Source organism: Salmo salar, chromosome 19, assembly GCF_965601325.2.
Source record: "Salmo salar chromosome 19, fSalSal1, whole genome shotgun sequence".
Lineage (NCBI taxonomy): Eukaryota > Metazoa > Chordata > Actinopteri > Salmoniformes > Salmonidae > Salmo > Salmo salar.
Genome location: NC_138309.1, coordinates 8,723,324 through 8,743,453, shown reverse-complemented (window position 1 = coordinate 8,743,453; position 20,130 = coordinate 8,723,324). Strand labels below are relative to the sequence as shown.

At 43.0% G+C, this 20,130-nt stretch overlaps 1 protein-coding gene across 3 annotated transcripts in view; it reads right to left on the bottom strand.

Moving 5' to 3' along the window:
• Nucleotides 1-3,582: 3,582 nt before the first annotated feature.
• Nucleotides 3,583-20,130, bottom strand: part of LOC106578380 (phosphatidylinositol 5-phosphate 4-kinase type-2 alpha) — a 34,964-nt gene continuing 18,416 nt past the window's right edge. Inside the window, exons 2-11 of one of the 3 annotated variants that reach the window (XM_082965593.1) lie at nucleotides 15,844-15,941; nucleotides 15,650-15,746; nucleotides 15,318-15,470; nucleotides 15,079-15,225; nucleotides 14,944-14,982; nucleotides 11,675-11,788; nucleotides 9,807-9,920; nucleotides 9,416-9,653; nucleotides 8,888-8,991; nucleotides 3,583-8,739 (exon numbers count right to left, since the gene is read on the bottom strand). In XM_082965593.1, coding sequence (XP_082821719.1) covers nucleotides 8,659-8,739; nucleotides 8,888-8,991; nucleotides 9,416-9,653; nucleotides 9,807-9,920; nucleotides 11,675-11,788; nucleotides 14,944-14,982; nucleotides 15,079-15,225; nucleotides 15,318-15,470; nucleotides 15,650-15,746; nucleotides 15,844-15,941 — 1,185 coding nt within the window. In that variant the 3' untranslated portion in view covers nucleotides 3,583-8,658. The remainder of the gene's footprint in view (nucleotides 8,740-8,887; nucleotides 8,992-9,415; nucleotides 9,654-9,806; nucleotides 9,921-11,674; nucleotides 11,789-14,943; nucleotides 14,983-15,078; nucleotides 15,226-15,317; nucleotides 15,471-15,649; nucleotides 15,747-15,843; nucleotides 15,942-20,130) is intronic. The other 2 variants (XM_082965594.1, XM_082965595.1) reach the window with 2 other exon arrangements.

The following is a 20,130-nucleotide window of genomic DNA, read 5'->3' as shown; positions in this document are numbered from 1 at the left end:
GTGTATAAATAAATCTGTGAAACAAAGGATGGCATGCTGAGGAACAATAAGAATAGGGAGAAACCTGGCTTCAGAATTAATACCCATATCAAAACCAGATACATCACGACTAAGGTAATGATTCATTTGCACATCATTAGATTGTTTATTTGAGCAGATTATTTGAGACGTGTTTACTTGGGAGTTGAGAGAGGATCCATGTTTCATATTACCGGTAGTCATATTGTTCCCATGCTATATGGGGTGTTACATTCTGCAATTGTGTTCTAGAAAATACTCTGTAATGTGGTCAGTCCTTTATATGAAACATTAGAAACGAATTGTTTAGGAAAATTATGGATGACTGAAATAACTATTGAAAATAAAACTGCATTGATAGTTGCTTAGTGGACATGGTCAATTAATTCAGTTAATACTGATAAAAGTTCATACAATTCTACTCAAACGTACACATTCTGAAATATGTTAATATATTTTCCATTCATTTAAAAGATTAAAAAAACGTCGTTATCATGCCCAGTTTTGTCACCTAGGAAAGGGTGACAGATGAATACACAATGCATTGTTGCATAACTTTAACCTGACAATTTGTCTGCAGATGTCACGCATTTAAAACAGGCCTGCATCCTTGTTTTCAAAATACATTAGAACACTTGAATGGGATATCAGCTGTTACACGTTCTCTGTGCAACGTAAACAACTCTTACATAAGGCAGTAATACAATATTTCTCTACCACATGAGAGAGAACGGTTCTGCTGTGCTCGGAGCAGTGGTGTCATAGAAGGCTACACGGAGAAGATGCATCTCTCTGCGTGGGTGCTGCACTCTGCCCCCCTAGATAGGGTTTGTTTTGTGAGCCTTGGTGGGATGATAATTAACAGATTATGTAATATTGTATAATTTAAAAAAAACAAAAAAAACAGCAAGGACAACGAATTGCCTAACGGCTAAATTATTTGGACTTGATTTTGTCTGCGGTTAGACTATTCGTTGGTTTTCTCCTATGGCCTATACGGGGTGTTAATTCTATTAAAAATTTATTTTTTAACAGTGAGGATAAAATTAGGCTTCCACTCGGAAATTAAACACACAGATATTCCCCAGTCCCTAGTAGGCGATGACACAATCTACGAGCGCCCCCTCCCGGCCACAGAAGGGTGTAGCGCGCCCTCTTAAAGGGGATGTCAGGATACCAGAAATGAAATTTAAGGTGGAACGGGGGAGATACAGGAGCATTTCGCAAGGAATCCATAGAGCCGTGAGAGAGTTGGTGTCATGCCATGGTAGTATCATGTTTCTTGCTATTTAGTGTTTTATACCGACACATTGACATTTGTAATATTGCCGTGTTTGAGTAGGCAGTGTGCATTAGCTGCTGATGGATTTGAAACTATTCAAGCTTCAATCTTGGGTCTATAAATAATGAACTGCTCATAGGTGCATGGCAGTATATTACATGTTGTTGCATGAAGCTAAATGATGCGCAGAAGTGATCCCCTATGCCAGGGTTCCCCAACTTGCAGCCTGCGTGCCGAATTTTGCCCGCTGGTTGTTTAATTTGGCCCACCAAGTTTACTGAGAAAAAAAACAACATTTTTTTCATTCCATTTTTTCATTATTGGACATAGACTAAAAACACCAGGAAATCAGCTCCAAGTGATTTGAATGTAAGAAATCTGTTCCCAAGTATTCCCACGCATAACAGAGAGGCACGTGATTGTATACAAATGTAAGCAAGGTTTGAAATTCTGTTTTAGTAAAATAACAATTTAAAAAATGTTTTCGCCAACCATATTTGTTTGGGCTTCTTTCGGTCAGTTTGCAGTTTACAAATTATTTGTAATTATGTTACGGCCCGACCATCCGCTCAGCAAAAAAATCGGCCTCCGGCTGAATCTAGTTGATGATCCCTGCCCTATGCTACCCCGCCCGTCACTATCAATAACAGAAACGACACCAAGGCCAGCCAGAGGCAATTGAGAAATATAAGGCTCTGTGCATAAACGTAATCTCAGTCACTATTTCCTTTGTTCATGTGATTTTCCTCTAGTCTATTTAGCTAGCTAGCCTATACTCTCCACCAAAACGGTCATACAGATTATTATGGAAGCTATTGGTAATGTATGCTAAGGGCGGCAGGTAGCCTAGTGGTTAGAGCGTTGGGACAGTAACAGAAAGGTTGCTAGATGGAATACAGCTGACAAAGCAAAAATCTGTCGTTCTGAACAAGGCAGTTAACCCGCTGTTCCCAGGTAGGCCGTCATTGTGAATAAGAATTTGTTCTTAACTAGTTAAATAAAAAGACAAATAGGCCTATTCAAAATAAATTCACATCAGAATTCGAAAGAACTGTGTAGGCATAAAAGCAGGAGAAGAATACCGACTCTAATAGGATAATCGAAATAACATTACGAATGTTTTTGTTGTAAAAAGTAGCCTACAGTCTTTCTAAAGGGGGTCACAATTACCAAAAAAAGTTCTAGGTCTATCAAGAAGGCAAAAGGTTCTTCGGCTATCCTCACCCTGTGAATAAGCTTTTTTTTTTTCATTTGACTATTATTCTGTTTTTAACAGAAGGTTCTACGTGGAATCAAAAAGGGTTATCCTATGGGGACAGCCGAATAACCAATTTGGAAACCTTTTTCTTATAGTGTGTGATAGCCAGTATATATATATACATATATATATATACACACACCTCTAATGGCTGGCTATCTCACATCAGACTTTCAACTCCGGTTCCCTCCGCTGCTCTGGGGTTGACTCAACCACTGGGACAGTTTACCTGACTGGATTAAACGTGTGTGATGTAGGATTTGGGCTCAACACAAGTCACAATCAATTCAATTAGCTAAATTAAATGAATTTACTCAGATCCAGCCTACCTAGATCAATGACTAACTGGAGATGAGTTTTCTTGTCTTTTAGGGGCAAGAGATTTACAGTAGCAAATGGCAAAAACTGTATGAGCCTTGGCTAATTCTTAAAAATAAACCAAGAAAACTTTTGACAAAATAAAGGAATAAATTATACTTAATTCCTAAATAAATAAAAATCAAAACTATTTTGTGAACATTAGCACGTGTATTTCGTTTCTGCATGTCCCTGTATTTGATCCAAATATTTATGCCGCATGATGGAATTTAACACCCATTTCAGACAGAATGTTTAACTTACGCGAAAAAAGCCCACCTTTCATAAACGAAGACGTAGAGAAATATCCGTAATAATTAAAAATAATATACCTTTTTAAACACCACCCTAAAGTCTAAAGGATGCAATATTTTTCGTCAAATACAACAGGGCAAACCGTATGCAGGGACTAGCTTGTGTAATAGAATGTGCCTGTGACACAGTTGGAAGAGTTTGTATATCATTTGTGATTCCATTTTGAATCTCCTTTAAGTAGCATATAGTTTTAGTGGTGTCCTGTGTGTGTGGCCGCTTTAACACTTCCTCTCCCGAAAAAAAAAGCTTCTCAATGGCACTACCTTGAAAAATACAGGACACATGAATTAACAAAGCCCAAAAGACAGTCAGATGGTGAAAATAATGGAAAAGCACAGTATTCTAAGCAGACTTTAGTTTAGCAGACAAAGTGCTTTATTGTATTTGAGCAAATGCTTATGGAATGGAGTTTATTATTATTATCGTTGTGTTGAACAATAAACATCATAGAACATGAGTTAGCCTCCCTCACAGCACACAACAGTTTACTCCCACTGACCACCAGCAGACAGCAATACACACACAACACTTTAGCAACAGTTAGCAAGGACTCTGGGTCATCATTACAGACCGGACACAATCTGCAGGGAAGATCTCTCACCAAAACCTTTATAGTCATCTAGTCTGTCTGCCTATTAATTCCAACAAACTTTTTATTTTGTAACAGTATTTTGTTTTATTGGAGTTGATTCCATGAGTATTATCAACTTCAAATCCTTTCTGAGGAGAAATTGAGAAAATTCTGCCCCTGCAGATTCTGTCAAGCCCAAGTCATCATGTCTTATTTCCCAAAACAGTTAAAACTCCACATATAAACCTCACACTAGTCTGTCCCAACAGCTGTGAACATTAAACACCCATCTGTAACACACACTCACACACACGCACACGCACACACACATTAAAAAATGTACAGATTCAGTCAAACCGGTACATTTACACCTTACAATATGTTAAAGCTAATGGGTGGGGTCGTTTTGACTGTAGATGAACGCACATAGATAGGAAAAGTTGCTTTTGGCAAAATGGTAGGTTTAGTAGGGGGATATTGAAGCCTTTACACAGAGGGTGAGGGTTGAAGGACCAGCCAACGATGGACAAAACCAGCCACCTATATCCAACTGGACTGGGGCTCAGTGGGTAAGGATATGTGTCATTGTCCAAGTCTGTGACATGGCAGCATGTTCTCTATGGATCCAGCCTTCATCCTCCTAGAGCAAAAACAACGCTCTGTTTTCTCTCAAAGTGTGCTCACCTTGACTACAGGAAGCCATCAAGGCCAAACAGAGCTGTATCCTCTTTTTGAGTCCTGTTCGTGAGGAAAGTGAGAGCTGGCCAGTGGGTGGGACGTTTCCCCTTAACCTAAAAGGTTAGGGCTTAGTGAGCAGTGACAATGCAGTGACGTTAACATAAGATGGTGGACAGGGGGGAGCAACTCCTAAGAGTTTAGACCGCGTCTGAAATAGCACCCGATTCCCTAAATAGTGCACGATCTATGACCAGAACCCATCTAACCCTAATCCTTAACACTAAGTGGGCTCTTGTCAAAATAATTGCACTGTTATGGGGAATATGGTGCAATTTCAGACACACTCAAACTTGAGAGGAAGCCGTCAGAGGACAAGCACGACAAACACCATCACGACAGTCACGGACACACACCACTGCCACGACAAAACAAACAGGTCTCTACTGAGACAGAAGCAGCGAGGAACGAAGGGTTAATATCAGCACAGATGCCATCTCCACACCAGGGAGGAGGTAGACGTTGTCCCTAGACACTGATCTATGTTCAGATTTGCAGATGGTAAGGTTAGGATTTGGGGAAGGTAAACTAGATCAGTGCCTAATGACTAAGTTCTACCCATAAAATTACCACAACAGAAACTGATATTTTAGTTTTGTTTGAAAACTGAAAGTCAATAAAATTGTCAATTTGACTCCATAACAATAATAGATGGAAAACACCTACTACACAGGGAAAAGGTGGAAAATAAAGCTGGGGATACATCTCAAAGTAACCACCCTATTATTAAAATAAACTTTAAACTTTGTAAAAAAAAAAAAATAATAAAAAAAAAGTAAAAATGTAAATAATTTGGAGTATAAAGGCACACCTCTTACACAGTGTATATGATACAAACACAGTTTAAAGCACGGTAAGGAGAGACTCAGATGGGGTTAAGTCTAGGAGAGCTACAATGGATATAAACAGCCATAGACAGCAGGAAGAAAGCGTATTCCTGCAACATGCATTTCTTTTGTTTTTACAGTACGTACAAGCATTGTACAAATTCAAGCAGTATCATTCTTCATATAACACAACACTGTCATTCACTCAAAGGGTGGTGCTTTAAAATACAATTATATTTAATGACTTAAATGCAATGTAAAAATATATGTGAATATAATCTATGCATCTAAAACAATATGGAAGATTTTTGCTTGGGATAGAATAGTAGAGGACGATGTTACTGGTTTTATGTTGGTTACCCATCACAGATAAAACACCAAACTCTTCTCACTTGGTACAAGTCAGAGCTATATATATATATATGTATACAAAACATTAGGAACACCTGCTCTTTCCATAACATACTGACCAGGTGAATCCAGGTGACCACTATGATCCCTTATTGATGTCACCTGTTAAATCCACTTCAAATCAGGGTATGAAGGGGAGGAGACAGGTTAATGAAGGATTTTTAGCCTTGATACATGGGTTGTGTATGTGTACCATTCAGAGGGTGAATGGACAAGACAAAAGATTGAAGTGCCTTTTGAACGGGGTATGGTAGTAGGTGCCAAGCGCACCGGTTTGAGTATGTCAAGAACTGCAACGCTGCTGGGTTTTAAATGCGCAACAGTTTCCCATGTGTATCAAGAATGGTCCCCCACTAAAAGGACTTCCGGCCAACTTGATAACTGTGGGAAGCCTGAGTCAACATCGGCCAGCATCCCTGTAGAACGCTTGACACCTTGTAGAGTCTATGCCCCGATGAATTGAGTCTGTTCTGATGGAAAAGGGGGTGAAACTAAATATTAGGTAGGCGTTCCTAATGTTTTGTACACTCAGTGTGTATATGGTTCTGGTACAGGTATAATGATATTGTGTTTCCCTTGTTAAGACCACAGCAACCAGTCAGGATCGTATGCATAACATTTGGTTCCTTTTTGTGCAAAATATACAAATTTACCAAGTCAATTCAAACCTGCCAAATTCCGAGATAAACAACCTTTCAAAAACACCAACAAGTCTGAATAACAGGCAGACAATGTTAAAAGGAGAGGTTGACAGGTTGGCATGACATCACCACTTAAACAAAAGCATATTTTTCTACAACCCAGCACCTCTTCCCCACCCTCCCCTTCTCCCTCTCTCATGAAACCCTGAGACACACGTCCGATTCAGGCCTGAAACATATGTAGAGATCTTTGTATGTCTCGGGCTCCTCCAACTCCGGTCCTGGAGAGCTACTGGGTGTGCAGGCTTTTGTTCCAGCCCAGCTTTAACACACCTGAAGCAACACAAACATAGGCGCAGACATATGCATACGTACTATACACACACGTACACATGGATTTTGTTTGGTAGATATGTGGTAGTGGAGTAGAGGCCTGAGGGCACACTGTTAAATCTCTTATGAATGTATTGTAATGTTTTTAAAATTGTATAACTGCCTTAATTGTGCCGGACCCCAGGAAGAGTAGCTGGTGTCTTGGCAGCAGCTAATGGGGATCCATAATAACTACACATACAGATTCAAATAACCAACTAATCAAGGTCTTCAGTCTGGACCACAATTAGCTGAATCTGGTGTGCTAGTGCTGGGCTGGAGTAAAAGCCTCCATACCCAGTACCTCTTCAGGGCCGGGGTTGGAGACCCGAGACAGACAGATGTGGGTAAGACTCTGGTTCAGGCTGGTACGATGCCAGAGGTAAACACTGGGCTGTCTGTCCTGAACACACCCCTCCTCTCCCTCTGCTGCTCACTACATTCAGGCCCTGTCCCAAACCCACCTGTAGTCCCTCCTACTCCCTAGTGCCTTCCAGCCTAGACACTTTCCCTCGTCCCTACTACACCCCCATCAGAAATCTTGGGGCACAGTTCGATAGCTTCAAACAGTGCTTTTGTTGCAGCACATGTAACGGAACAAAAAAATCCTATGTTTAACAACATAAAAGTGCAATGATTTGTTTAAGGTGCTGATGGCAATGCAGGATCAAAAGGTCCATGAAAGATCACAACACCGCCCTGCCCTGTCCCACAGGAAGTCACACACCAACTTCCTAATATCCAGAATGACACAAACCAGATCAGTCAGTGATGTCATAAATCACACCCAGCTCTACTGACCAGCTCCCTGTCTTACTAAACCAGGCTCTACTGACCAGCTCCCTGTCTTACTAAACCCAGCGCTACTGACCAGCTCCCTGTCTTACTAAACCCAGCGCTACTGATCAGCTCCCTGTCTTACTAAACCCAGCGCTACTGACCAGCTCCCTGTCTTACTAAACCCAGCTCTACTGACCAGCTCCCCGTCTTACTAAACCCAGCTCTACTGACCACCTCCCTGTCTTACTAAACCCAGCGCTACTGACCAGCTCCCTGTCTTACTAAACCCAGCTCTACTGACCAGCTCCCTGTCTTACTAAACCCAGCGCTACTGACCAGCTCCCCGTCTTACTAAACCCAGCGCTACTGACCAGCTCCCCGTCTTACTAAACACAACTCATCTTAACTTATCTTGTATATCGAGGGAGGGGTAGAGGAGAGCAGTGTGTGTGACAGGAGGATAGCAGTGTAAGTTGAGAATGGAGGAGTAACATCCACTGCCAGGAGGAGGGTCTAAAGGGAAAGTGATGGATGATGGGACAAATAAGAAAGTAGCTTTGGCTGGGGCAGGGCTGTACTAAATGGCGATTGGATGGTCTGGCTGAAGGCCAATTGGAAGACTGCTTCATACTTCCTGAAGACGAGCGATTGGATAAGCCTCAAGGTGCACTTCCTGTTTACTTCATCCTATACTATTTACTCCGAGTGACCACACTATTGTTATCCAATCACAGCCCTGTTCATCCTCATTCTAAACACCCCCCCCCCCCCCAAACAGGAATGCAGAACAACAAACAAAAACAATGCAGGGTGAGGACGTGGTGTTAAGAGGCAGTAAAAAAAACATTCCCAAAGTAAACAAAACAAACTAATATAAAAGTACTGACTAGAACCTAGAATACCATTTCCCCTGTTCAATGTAACAGAGATCAACGTAACAGAGGAGAAGATGAATGTAAACAAATGATGGTATTAGCTGCTGAGAGGGACACCCTTGCTGACGGAGAGATAGAGCGCAATACCCCCACCCTCAACCATCCCTTCTCTCCATCTCTCATCTCCCTAAGTGCCCCCTCCCCTTCCCCTGGGGGCTATGAGAGAATGGTGGTGATGAAGTCGTAGAACCTCTTGGAGTACTGCTCTGGGTTTACCGTGGAGATTTCAGCTCCCGCCTGCAGGGGGAGACACACGGTGGAAGACAGTCAGTCAAGGGAGGAAACCCAAACACACAACATTTACACCAACAGAGAAGTAGGCATGCGACACACACACACACACACACACACACACACACACACACACACACACACACACACACACCCCGTGTTTGACGGTCTTAGCAGCATGAGCAGCCTTCTTCTTGGCATCGTAATGTTGCAGAATGTCAATGACCGCCATGAAGTACACCTCCTTCCTAGGAGCACCTGGACACAGACACACAGGATTATCCCTATATTATGAACTGGGTGGTTCAAGCCCTGAATGCTGATTGGCTGACAGCCGTATACCACGGGTATGACTAAACATTTATTTTTACTGTTCTAATTATGTTGGTAACCAGTTTATAATAACAATAAAGCACCTCAGGTGTTTGTGGTATATGGCCAATATGCCACGGCTAAGGGCTGTATCCAGGCACACCGTGCTGCGTAGTGCCTAAGAACAGCCCTTAGCCGTGGTATATTGCTTAATTATATAACATGAAGCCACCAGAGGGCTACAACCACACTGCTCATCTATTTGGTATTTCTGACCCACTGTTTTGAAGTGAACCCTTTGCTTTTTAGTCTCCTGTACCCCTCCTTCTATCCCTTTCCTTCTCCGCCCTCCTTGCCCCTCTCCACTCACTGTCGTTGCTCTTGATGGCATAGACGTCTATGGTGGGGTCAAACTCCCCCGGGGACAGGGGCTTGGTGCTGTCCAGGGTGTTACTGGGGGAGTCAGGGGGAGTGCCAATCCCTCCGTCACTCTCCCCCTCATCATCCCCCTCGTTATCTTCACTCTCCACTTCCTCCTGCTCAGCCCGCTCCACGTCATGGATCCCCACCAGCAGACTGTAGTCCATCAGCTTCAACTGGGCCAGGAACTGGAGGGAGGGAGAGGGAGGAAGGAGACATAGAATAAAGTCATGGAGAGAGTAAAAGGGGAGAATGACATTTTTGGTAAGAGTGAGACCAGGATGAATCCAACCCAAGTATTTATTCACTCACACCAGAAGAAATAACAGAACCACACACACCTCCACGTCTTTACGTAGTTTCTCCAGGAACATCTTCTTGTTGTCATCGTCAATGTAGATCTTCTGTCCATCGTTGATGAAGTCGTTGTCCTTGTAGGTGGGCAGCTCCTTGGCCTGACACACCACACAGACAAACACAGTCAGGACAGCAGAGGACACACCTGGACTTTATAACTAATTACATTATTAGAAAGGAGTCCGAAGGTACACTCTTTAAAATGATCCAACTAACTAACTGACTCATTGAATAAAGTGATCTGTGACACATAACGACAGTTAAAGACAGTGGGAGCTGTATGGAGGCTTGTGAGTTTCCAATGAGCCATCTGGCTACACAGAGGAAGGAGTGAGCAGGAAATGAGGTCACAGCAGCAGCACTGCTCAGAGAGCTGACAGAAGCAGTTCTACGGCAGCACGAGAAAAGCGGCCACACAAACCCACACACATATAGCAACAAAGACCACAAACAATTCTGCAATGGCCGAGGCTCCCTTGCACACTGAAATAGGTGAACGTTGTAATAATGTGGAGAGTCAACCAGCAGGTAGAGGCACACTAGTACCAGCTACAGACATCATCCTGAAAATAATATACATTGCAAATATCCATCCACCCATTCTATGCATCCTCAATCTCTTCCCAAACACTCATCTTCCTGATCAACCACTAAATCGCTCAATGATCAGTTCAGATATCAGAGAAAGTATAGAGCATCTCATACAAGCAGTAGATCAGGTACTGTACGTAATGGTTGTGGTTCAGAGGTAGACCGGTCTGACATGGTAGAGTAGCAGTAATAGGCAGAATAGATGAAGTGAGATGAAAATAGCCGAGAGAGAGAGAGAGAGAATGTGAGAGAAAGAGGGAGAAAATGAGAGAGAGAGACAATGAGAGCAGGGTAGAGAAGAGATCGATCAGAGGACCATTGCACAAGGCCTTCAATCAGGTGACCAAAGGCAGTTTTTTGAACGGCATCATCATAGAATGACATGAAGGATCTCTTTGGGCTCGATCATCATTACCAGTGCGCTACAGGAAGTTTGTGGCACATCGGATGTGAGTGAGGTCGCTCGATAGTGAATTTGTCTCAGCTTGGCGAGAGAGAACAGGAGAATTGTAACAGATCACCAACTGAAGTATCAAAAAATATACAGTCAAACCTCCAGGTAAATAAAAGGTCAATAAAACCAAAAGCGGTCAGTGAAACGGCTCGGTGTGATGATAGTACAGCAGGATTGTGATTATTGGTCAGGAAGGACAGGAGAGGAATGGAGAGGCCTGGTGGGGAGCAGCTGCAGCTCAGTGGTGCTGTGCTCTGGGCATGCTCAGACAACAGCTGTTCTAACCAGTCACGTGTCTCTCTCTGCCTGCTCGTCAACACCGAATGGGAATCTGGGTCAGTTACACACAGGTTGTCTCTGAAATAGCACCCGTTTTCCCTATATAGCGCACTACTTTTAGCCAGGGGGACTGATGGGCCCTGGTCAAAAGCAGTGCACTATATAGGGAATAGGGTGCCATTTCAGACGCAGACACACACTCCCTGAGGTACAGCATCATTACACTGTGTGTGTGTATTTGTGAGGGACAGGAAGTGAAAGTGATTGGTTGTGAGTCAATAGCCCTAGACGAAAGGGGGAAAAAACAACAGTGTGAATAACTGTTCCAGAATAAGCCAGTTCCCATCTGCCTGTTTCCTACATGTCAGTCCATTGCAGGTGTCCTGTATCTGTCATTACAGGAATCTGAAAAAGCTATGAAAATAAAATGAGATACGATTGATCTGATAAATTGAGCATGCCTGGACTTGGTTCTATAATATGATTTGATAGGTAGATAGATTGAGCATGCCTGGCCTTGTTCCTTACGTCTCTTACGTGTTTCATGGCGCAGTAAAAGCGCGTGGCGATCCGCAGCGTTTGCAGCCTTTGCTGAACGTTAGATTTGGGCCGCGGTGGCGCATCCTCAGGAGGGCGTGGCTGCTAGAAGAGGGGAGCGAGGGAGGGATGGAGGGAGGAGGATGAGAGGAGAGAGCCGGGGACAGGAAGGAAGGAAGTTTTAAGGAAAGGCAAGTGTTTAAGAAATATACAAACTGTATTAGTCTAGTTTAAAGCGCGGCAAGGAAAGAGAGCTTCTGAAAGAGCGTACAGCCTGGCAAGTGCTGCTAGAAAAGCCAAGGTTGCAGGTTCAATTCCCGCAGGGATCACATACACATACTACATTTTATGCTCTCACTGTACTGCAAATCTCTTTGGATATAGCATCTGCTAAGTGTAAACAGAATCTGCATATCCTCCGGTTTTGTGCGCATAAGAAAGCGCTGTAACAGCTAGGGTGGCATTTCAGGTGTTCTTTTAGACTGGTGCTAAGACGGACTATGTCAGGTAAATGCCATGTCGCCTGTAGGGAAGGCCAGCCGGTAGCTAACAGTGTTAACACCACTACCAGCGGGCAGGAGGAGCCCAGGGAGAGGAAACAACAACGTTAGATAGCAGAGATCTATAGTGGTAAACAGGTACCATGACAAATCTCTGGAACCAGGGAGAAGCTGGGAGTGCAGACTTTTGTTCCAGCCCAGCATTAACACAACTGATCCCTAATCACATCACTATTCATGGTCTAAACATTGACTGTGATTAGATCACTTGAATTAGGTGTGTTAAGAGCAGGAACAAAACCCCGCACAGTGCATAGTGCAGCCCCATTGCCCACCCTGGCTGTAAAGTATGAATATGTTGATGTGAAAGAAAAGTCCAGGTTCCATGTGAGGACAGTAGGCCAAGTGAGTCTACAGCATGCAGAACAGAGCGGTTGGTGGAGGTGTTGGAGACGAACCTAGAGATGTAGGACCATGCAGAGAACGTGCATGGGGGGGGGGGGGGGGGGGGGGCATGCAGTCAGTCAAGAGTGCTTGTTGTTTGTGTGTGAAACACTACACACCATACGGCTGTTACGCACATTACATTACACCACCTAACACATACTAACTACCATGTACCTCAACACACACCTAATATCCTGTACCTCCATTCACCCCTAGTGTATTCATGAATACACAGCAGTGCCTATGGATACCACTCAGTCACAGCTTTTTACCAACTAACCAATGAATCAACCTAACCTGAAAATGTAGAAAATGTGTATTTCTAAAGCCAGTCTGCCATTAGAGATGAAACATGATAGTGGAAGTAGTCATGCCTGAACACACACACACACGACTGCTCAATGTGAGAAGGCCTTTAATTCATTCACAAGTCATGTAATTGAACAGTGATGGTGGGTGGTCATGGCATGCCTGTTCACGGATTTCTGTGCGCATACAGTGTGTGTGTGTGTGTGTGTGTGTGTACACACTATGTCAAACTTTTAGGTAAAAACAGTGTACAACTGTGAATGCTGTAGGCCTGTGAATGCTGTAGGCCTGTGAATGCTGTAGGCCTGTGAATGCTGTAGGCCTGTGGTAAAAGCAGCAGCAGTAGGTACTTGTATTATCTTGTATTAGTACTACAGCCGTTGTGTTTGTAAATGGAACAATTCAAGTCGTTCCACATCTTGGCTAGTCCGTTATCGCTGATCTGTCAGAAAAAACTATTGGCATTCTGTAATAGTGACACATTAAGCTGAGAGAAGAGAGCTTACTGTGTAGTACAGTGTGTGATCAACAGCTTCTGTACTCCCATTTAAGTCCCTATTCTCTTCCTCAGAGGGCTATATTTAGACTGAGGGGTTCCCCGAAGTTACAACGCCCCGCTGGTTTTGGTGTTCCACCCGGCCGAGCTTCTACAGTTTCAGGAGGAAAGATCCGGCCTGTCGGGGTCAAATGATGATCTAGCTACTCAGACACACACACACAACGTCCAAATATGCAGAAAAGTTCAGTCTCACACGCCAGTTCACACCACATCACACTTTCCCACACTGCAGGGAAGATTCCTGCCAACAGGGAAGGTTGCAGAATCACAAAGCCTGTGTTCTGTTTGTACAACTGCCATTGGCTGAATCAAAGCCATATATTTAGACCACACGGCTCTGGGCTGATTCACTCATTCACTCTCAGAGAAAGTCTGCTCTTATTACCAGAAAACAAAGAGCATCTGATCAAATAATCCAGGAATGTAAACGCACACACACACAAAACATTCACTCTCTAGAAGACAAACAAAGCATTTGGCACACACATCGGTCTCTCACACACAGACAGCAAGCAGGGGAAGCAATGGGACTGCTGTAGCAGCAGCAAACTGAAGACACACGGAGCGTGCAAGAGTATGGTGAGTGTAATGGGCAGGGGTCTTAACAGAAGATGAACAGTTTGAACTACCCCCCCCCCACTCCCACCCCAAAAACCAACGCAAACCAGCTCAGTAGAAGTGGAGCCATGTAGTTGATGACATAAGGTAGGGCAGGTAGGTAAATGAACAGAAGCTGTTGGTTTAATGGACCAGGTGTTAACACACAGCTCCCTCCCTCGGTCCCCCCTCTCCCTCCCTCGGTTCCTCTCCCTCCCTCGGTTCCTCTCCCTCCCTCCCTTTCTCGGTCCATCCCTCCTCCCTCGGTCCCTCCCTTTCTCGGTCCCTCCCCTCGGGCCGTCGGTCCCTCCCCTCGGGCCGTCGGTCCCTCCCCTCGGGCCGTCGGTCCCTCCTGTCGGTCCCGCTGTCCCCTCCCTCCGTCGGTCGGTCCCTTGCTTCCTTCCCCCACCCCTGTCGGTCCCCCACCCCTGTTGGTCCCTCCCTCCCCTCCGTTGGGCCCTCCCTTCCCTCCCTCCCTCTGTCCGTCCCCCCCCCCCCCCCCTTCCGTCCCTCCCTCCCTCCTTCCGTCCGTCCCTTCCTCCCCCCTCCCTTCGTCCCTCCCCCGTCAGTCCCTCCCTCCCCCCCGGTCCCTGCCCCCAGTCCCTCCGTCCGTCCGTCCGTCAGTTCCTCCCCCTCACCCTGTCCGTCCGTCAGTCCCTCCCCCCACCCTCCGTCCGTCAGTCCATTCCTTCCTCGGTTCCCGCCCTCATGGCTTTTATAGGACAGGGAGTGGCCAGGAATCAGAATCAAACTCCATAATTAGTGTCTATATCAATACACTAAAACACACCATGTATAGGTCTGGTTGTTTTGTGTGTGTGTGTGTGAGTGTGAGTAAATTACTGTACCTTCTCCTTGTCGCTGGCCTCCCTGGCCACAGTGGAGCCCTGATAGACAGAAAGATGTCAGACATTCCTTTTTCCTTATGAAAGTCTCCAATTATCCCCTCCCTCCCTCCCACCCCTACCTACCTAGCTACCTACCTTGAGGTCATATTTTTTGTAGACAGAGAGGCGGTGGGAGAAGACATTCCTGGTGACGATCATGTAGGTCTCGTCTCCGTCCACTGTGAGGCGGTACATCCCCAGGAACTGAGGCAGCAGCGTGTTGCCATGACACTCCACTATGAACTAGAGAAATAGAAGCATTGGAGGAGAGTTTGATTAAGACTCACTTTCGTACTTCTTGAGGTGTGTGTGTGTGTGTGTGTGTGTGTGTGTACCTGGTGGTACTTCTTGAGGATGTTGTGCATCTCAGCCACATCCTCACTGGTGATGGTTTTGATGACGTAGCGTTTGTCGTAGGAGGTGTGGAAGCGAGCCCCACTCCGACCCTGGGAATCACTGTTTAACGGAGCCGCACGGGTCAGGGAGTTCTACAAAGAGAGAGAGAACAGTGAATCACACATTTCTGTAAAAATCTGAAACTGTTTTTGAATCTACAGAGAGAATGTGAGCAAGAAATTGTGGGAGAGAGAGAGAGAGAGAGAGAGAGAGAGAGAGAGAGAGTGAGTGTGTGATTGTCAGAGTTCAGTCTGCTTCTGCGTGCGTGTACCTGGAAATCCTGGTCGTCGATGCCAAAACGTTCTCTAAGGTTGCGGAACACCAGAGGACAGTACTCCTTAAACTTGAAATGGCTCGGCATGTTTTCCCTACACACACACACACACAGTACAAGCTGTTATTGAGATAGACATTTAACATCAGAGCATTTTGATTAGTGTGTCTTGTGTGTGTCTGTACACTTACTTGTTGAAGAGGTGATTGTCCACCTTGATCTTGGAGTAGGCCTTGAAGTCATCAGGCATCAGCATGATGGGGATCTGAACATGGCTCAACTCATTGATCTGAGTGCGAGAGAAAGAGAAAGCATAGTGTTATTGTAGAGTAATGACTAAACATAAACATCCCATCAGATTGAACTAATGTTAGTCAAATCCAGAGGCCTGTTCTTTTAATCAAGATGAGCATACAGCACCTCTGACCTCCATACTCATCACACCCCCTTCATCTGTCTCTTTAGCTCAGTGACCATCATTCCTGCTTGTGCAGGCTTTTGTTTCAGCACAGTACTAAAACACCTAAACAACAACAACGTTGACTAGACATTCTGTATTTCCTCTACTGCAAGAAATGTGAAACCAACACGAGACAGAGAGTGTGTGGGGAGGCGGCGGCAGGCAGGGACAGGGTTGTAGTCTAGCTAGCTTCAAGACAGCAGGGATCTTTAGAACTGCCTGCCTGCTGGCATCAGTGGCTGTGACTCACACAGATTGAGGGATGGGGCTGGAGACAGATTGTCATAATCAGTTTCCAGCTCTGTGTGTCACCATGTGCGTGTGTCATGCTGAGAGGCTGTTCAGGTCCACACAGTCTATGGTTTTATTAACTACTTCATTAACTACTTACTATAGCAGCCACTCTAGTCTTATAGGTCTGTTACAAACATAATGAGTCTATATTTGAGACATTAAGGCATTATACATTTTTTTCACCCAAAACATTTGATTTCTGGTCGAACAGATGGAAAAGGGGTCTTAGAAAAAACATCCAGCAGAAAAAGTCAAAGAGTAACTCTCAACCCCAATCTCAGCCTTTGCCCAACCCCTTCAAATGTAAAACAAAAATGCATTCAGGTGAGAAGTTGGGGGTTCGGGGAATTGCTCATAAATATACATTTAGGTGGAGGGTAAATGTAGTTGTTTCTGATCAACTCTTTCTCACTAAAACATACCTACCAGAAGTCCAATGGCACACACTGATAATATAATTGTGCATTACAAGCGCCGACGGCTCTGGACGGTTAGATCACAGTGGTATGGGGCCAAGTTCCTGACATCTATTGCCACTTGTGGTGCAAGTTCAAATCCTCCATGGGGCGCACGCCTTTCCATCTGATTTGCACTTAGTGGAAATATTGTTTTTTTAACAGAACAATGACCCAAAACACACCGAGGCTGTGTAAAGGCTAATTGACCAAGAAGGAGAGTGATGAGTGCTGCATCAGATGACCTGGCATCCACAATCACCCAACAACCCAATTGACATGGTTTGGGATGAGTTGGACCGCAGAGATAAGGAAAAGCAGCCAACAAGTGCTCGGCATATGTGGGAACTCCTTCAAGACTGTTGGAAAAGCATTCCAGGTGACTACCTCATGAAGCTCGTTGAGAGAATGCCTAGTGTGCAAAGCTGTCATCAAGGCAAAGGGTGGCTACTTTGAAGAATCTAAAATATATTTAAGATTTGTTTAACACTTTTTTGGTTACTACATGATTCCATATGTGTTATTTTATAGTTTTGATGTCTTCACTATTATTCTACAATTTAGAAAATAGCAAAAAATTAAGAAAAACCCTCAAATGAGTAGGTGTGTCCAAACTTTTGACTGGTACAGCATGCATGCATATGCACATACATACATATACATCTTATACACATTTTACAGACACAATCTATTTTACAATAGTTACATTTTGTTTGTTTTTAGTACTTCCTCTATTTCTGATGTCCATCCAGTTTGATTTCTATTTGTAACTGTGCTATTTCACAAAATGTCTGAACCTATATACATTTTACAGACCCCGTATGTTTTACATTGGTTATTTTGTTATTAGTCCCACCCTTCAGCTGCATTCAACCCCTCCCATCTATCAACACCATCCATTTTGGATTTCTATTTGCCATATATTTTTCAACTGTGCTGTGATGCTTCACAAAAGTACTGAACCTTTCTATTCTCATAGCTTCTACAGACTGTAAATTAAAAATAAACATTTTTGCTAAAATAATTATTCTATTATTGATTATGGCTTTTTAAAATCACCCAGTATTGCTATCTGCAGTGTTAGTTCTAGGCAAATGTTGCAATTTTTCAGCCATTCCTGGACCTGTGACCAAAAATGAGCTACATATGGACAATACCAAAATCAATGATCTAATGACTCTGCCTCCTCACAGCAAAATCTGCAGAGCTGGGAAGATTGTATCCCCCATATATATAACATTCTATTAGTTGCAAAAATTTTGTATAGTAATTTAAATGGAAAAATGTGAAGTTCTGAATCTGGCGTTTTGCGTATCAATTCATAAAGCAAGTGCCATGGAATGGGTACATCGAAAATCTCTTCCCAACTATTTTGCAATTTATATGGCACAGCTGTCAATTTTTTGGTCCTTAAATGAAATTGGAAAATGTTTTTATTTATCCACACTTGTCTTTAACCATTTATGTTCTTTAATACAGGGCCAACATACAAGTTCCATACTTTTTCCCCTTCTACTTGCCTCTTCCATTTTTGTGGTAATGCTGCAATTAGTTGGTTGTAATTTTGGGTAGAGCAGACATTTCCATATGTCTGTCTGTTTGCTGCATGTGTGACATAACTCCACCAGTCCTATTTTTGATATCATTCACTAAAATTATGTTTTTTAAACATTTCTTCGAAAAATATATATATTTTTTTATCAATTAGTATATTTGAGTTTAACCACAATATTTGTTGTATTATTTGTTCTGTCTTTTCAGGTGGATTAAACTGAAATTGCAACCAACTTCCTAAGGCTTGTTTAAAAAAATAACGACATTTTGGAGATTATTTCCTTTTCAAAACAACCCGAAAGTGAGCAGGTGTAATCTGAATAAAGGGGAAAAGGCCATTCTTGAACATGGGATGAGACATTCCTACCAATTTACTAGAGAACCAGTTTGGATTTAAGTATAACTTTTGTATGACTGATGCCTTTAGTGAGATGTCTAATGCTTTAATATTGAATCATTTCTGCCCCCCGAATTCATATTCGTTATATAAATAGGCCCTTTTAATTTTGTCTGGCTTGCCATTCAAAATAAAATGGAATATTTTTTGTTCATATAATTTAAAAAGCAGGTCACTAGGTGTAGGCAAAACCATTAGCAAATAGGTAAACTGAGATATGACTAAAGAGTTAATCAGAGTGATTTTTCCACAACTAGACAGGTATTTTACTTTCCATGGTAGCAAGATCTTATATATTTCTGCTAACTTTCTATAAAAATGTATTGGAGTGAGATCATTTCTTTCTTTTGGGATATGTATACCGAGTATGTCCACATCTCCGTCAGACCGTTTAATTGGTAAACTACACGGTAATGTAAAATTAGCATTTTTTTTGTGATCCAATACATAATATAGTACACTTATCATAATTTGGTTTTAATCCAGAGAGGATAGCAAAAGTATCTAGATCCTCTATGAGGCCGTGGAGAGATCCTAATTGTGGTTTTAAAAGAAAACATGAATCAGCGTAAAAAGACACCTTTGTTTTTAAGCCACGGATTTCTAATCCTTTAATATTGTTTGATCTAATTTTAAAAGCTAACACTTCGATGGCAATAATAAATAGATATGCTGATAGTGGACACCCTTGTTTTACTCCTCTAGATAGTTTCTAACATGTAGCCATTATTTACTATTCAACACCTAGGGTTACTATACATAACTTTAACCCATTTTATAAGACATTCCCCAAAATTGAAATATAAACTCCAGTCATACTTTATCAAAAGCCTTTTCAAAATCAGCTATGAAAACCAGGCCTGGTGTCCCCGATATTTCATAGTATTCTATTGTTTCCAGTACTTGTCTTTTATTATCTCCAATGCATTGTCCATGTAAAAATCCCGCCTGATTAGGATGAATAATCTCTGACAATACTTTTTTAATTCTATGCGCCAAGCATTTTTGCATCACAACACTGAAGTGTAAGGGGTCTCCATTTTTTTTTTATGGACTGGATCAATAAAGGGAACACTTAAACAACACATCCTAGATCTGAATGAAAGAAATAATCTTATTAAATACTTTTTTCTTTACATAGTTGAATGTGCTGACAACAACATCACACAAAAATAATCAATGGAATCCAATTTATCAACCCATGGAGGTCTGGATTTGGAGTCACACTCAAAATTAAAGTGGAAAACCACACTACAGGCTGATCCAACTTTGATGTAATTTCCTTAAAACAAGTCAAAATGAGACTCAGTAGTGTGTG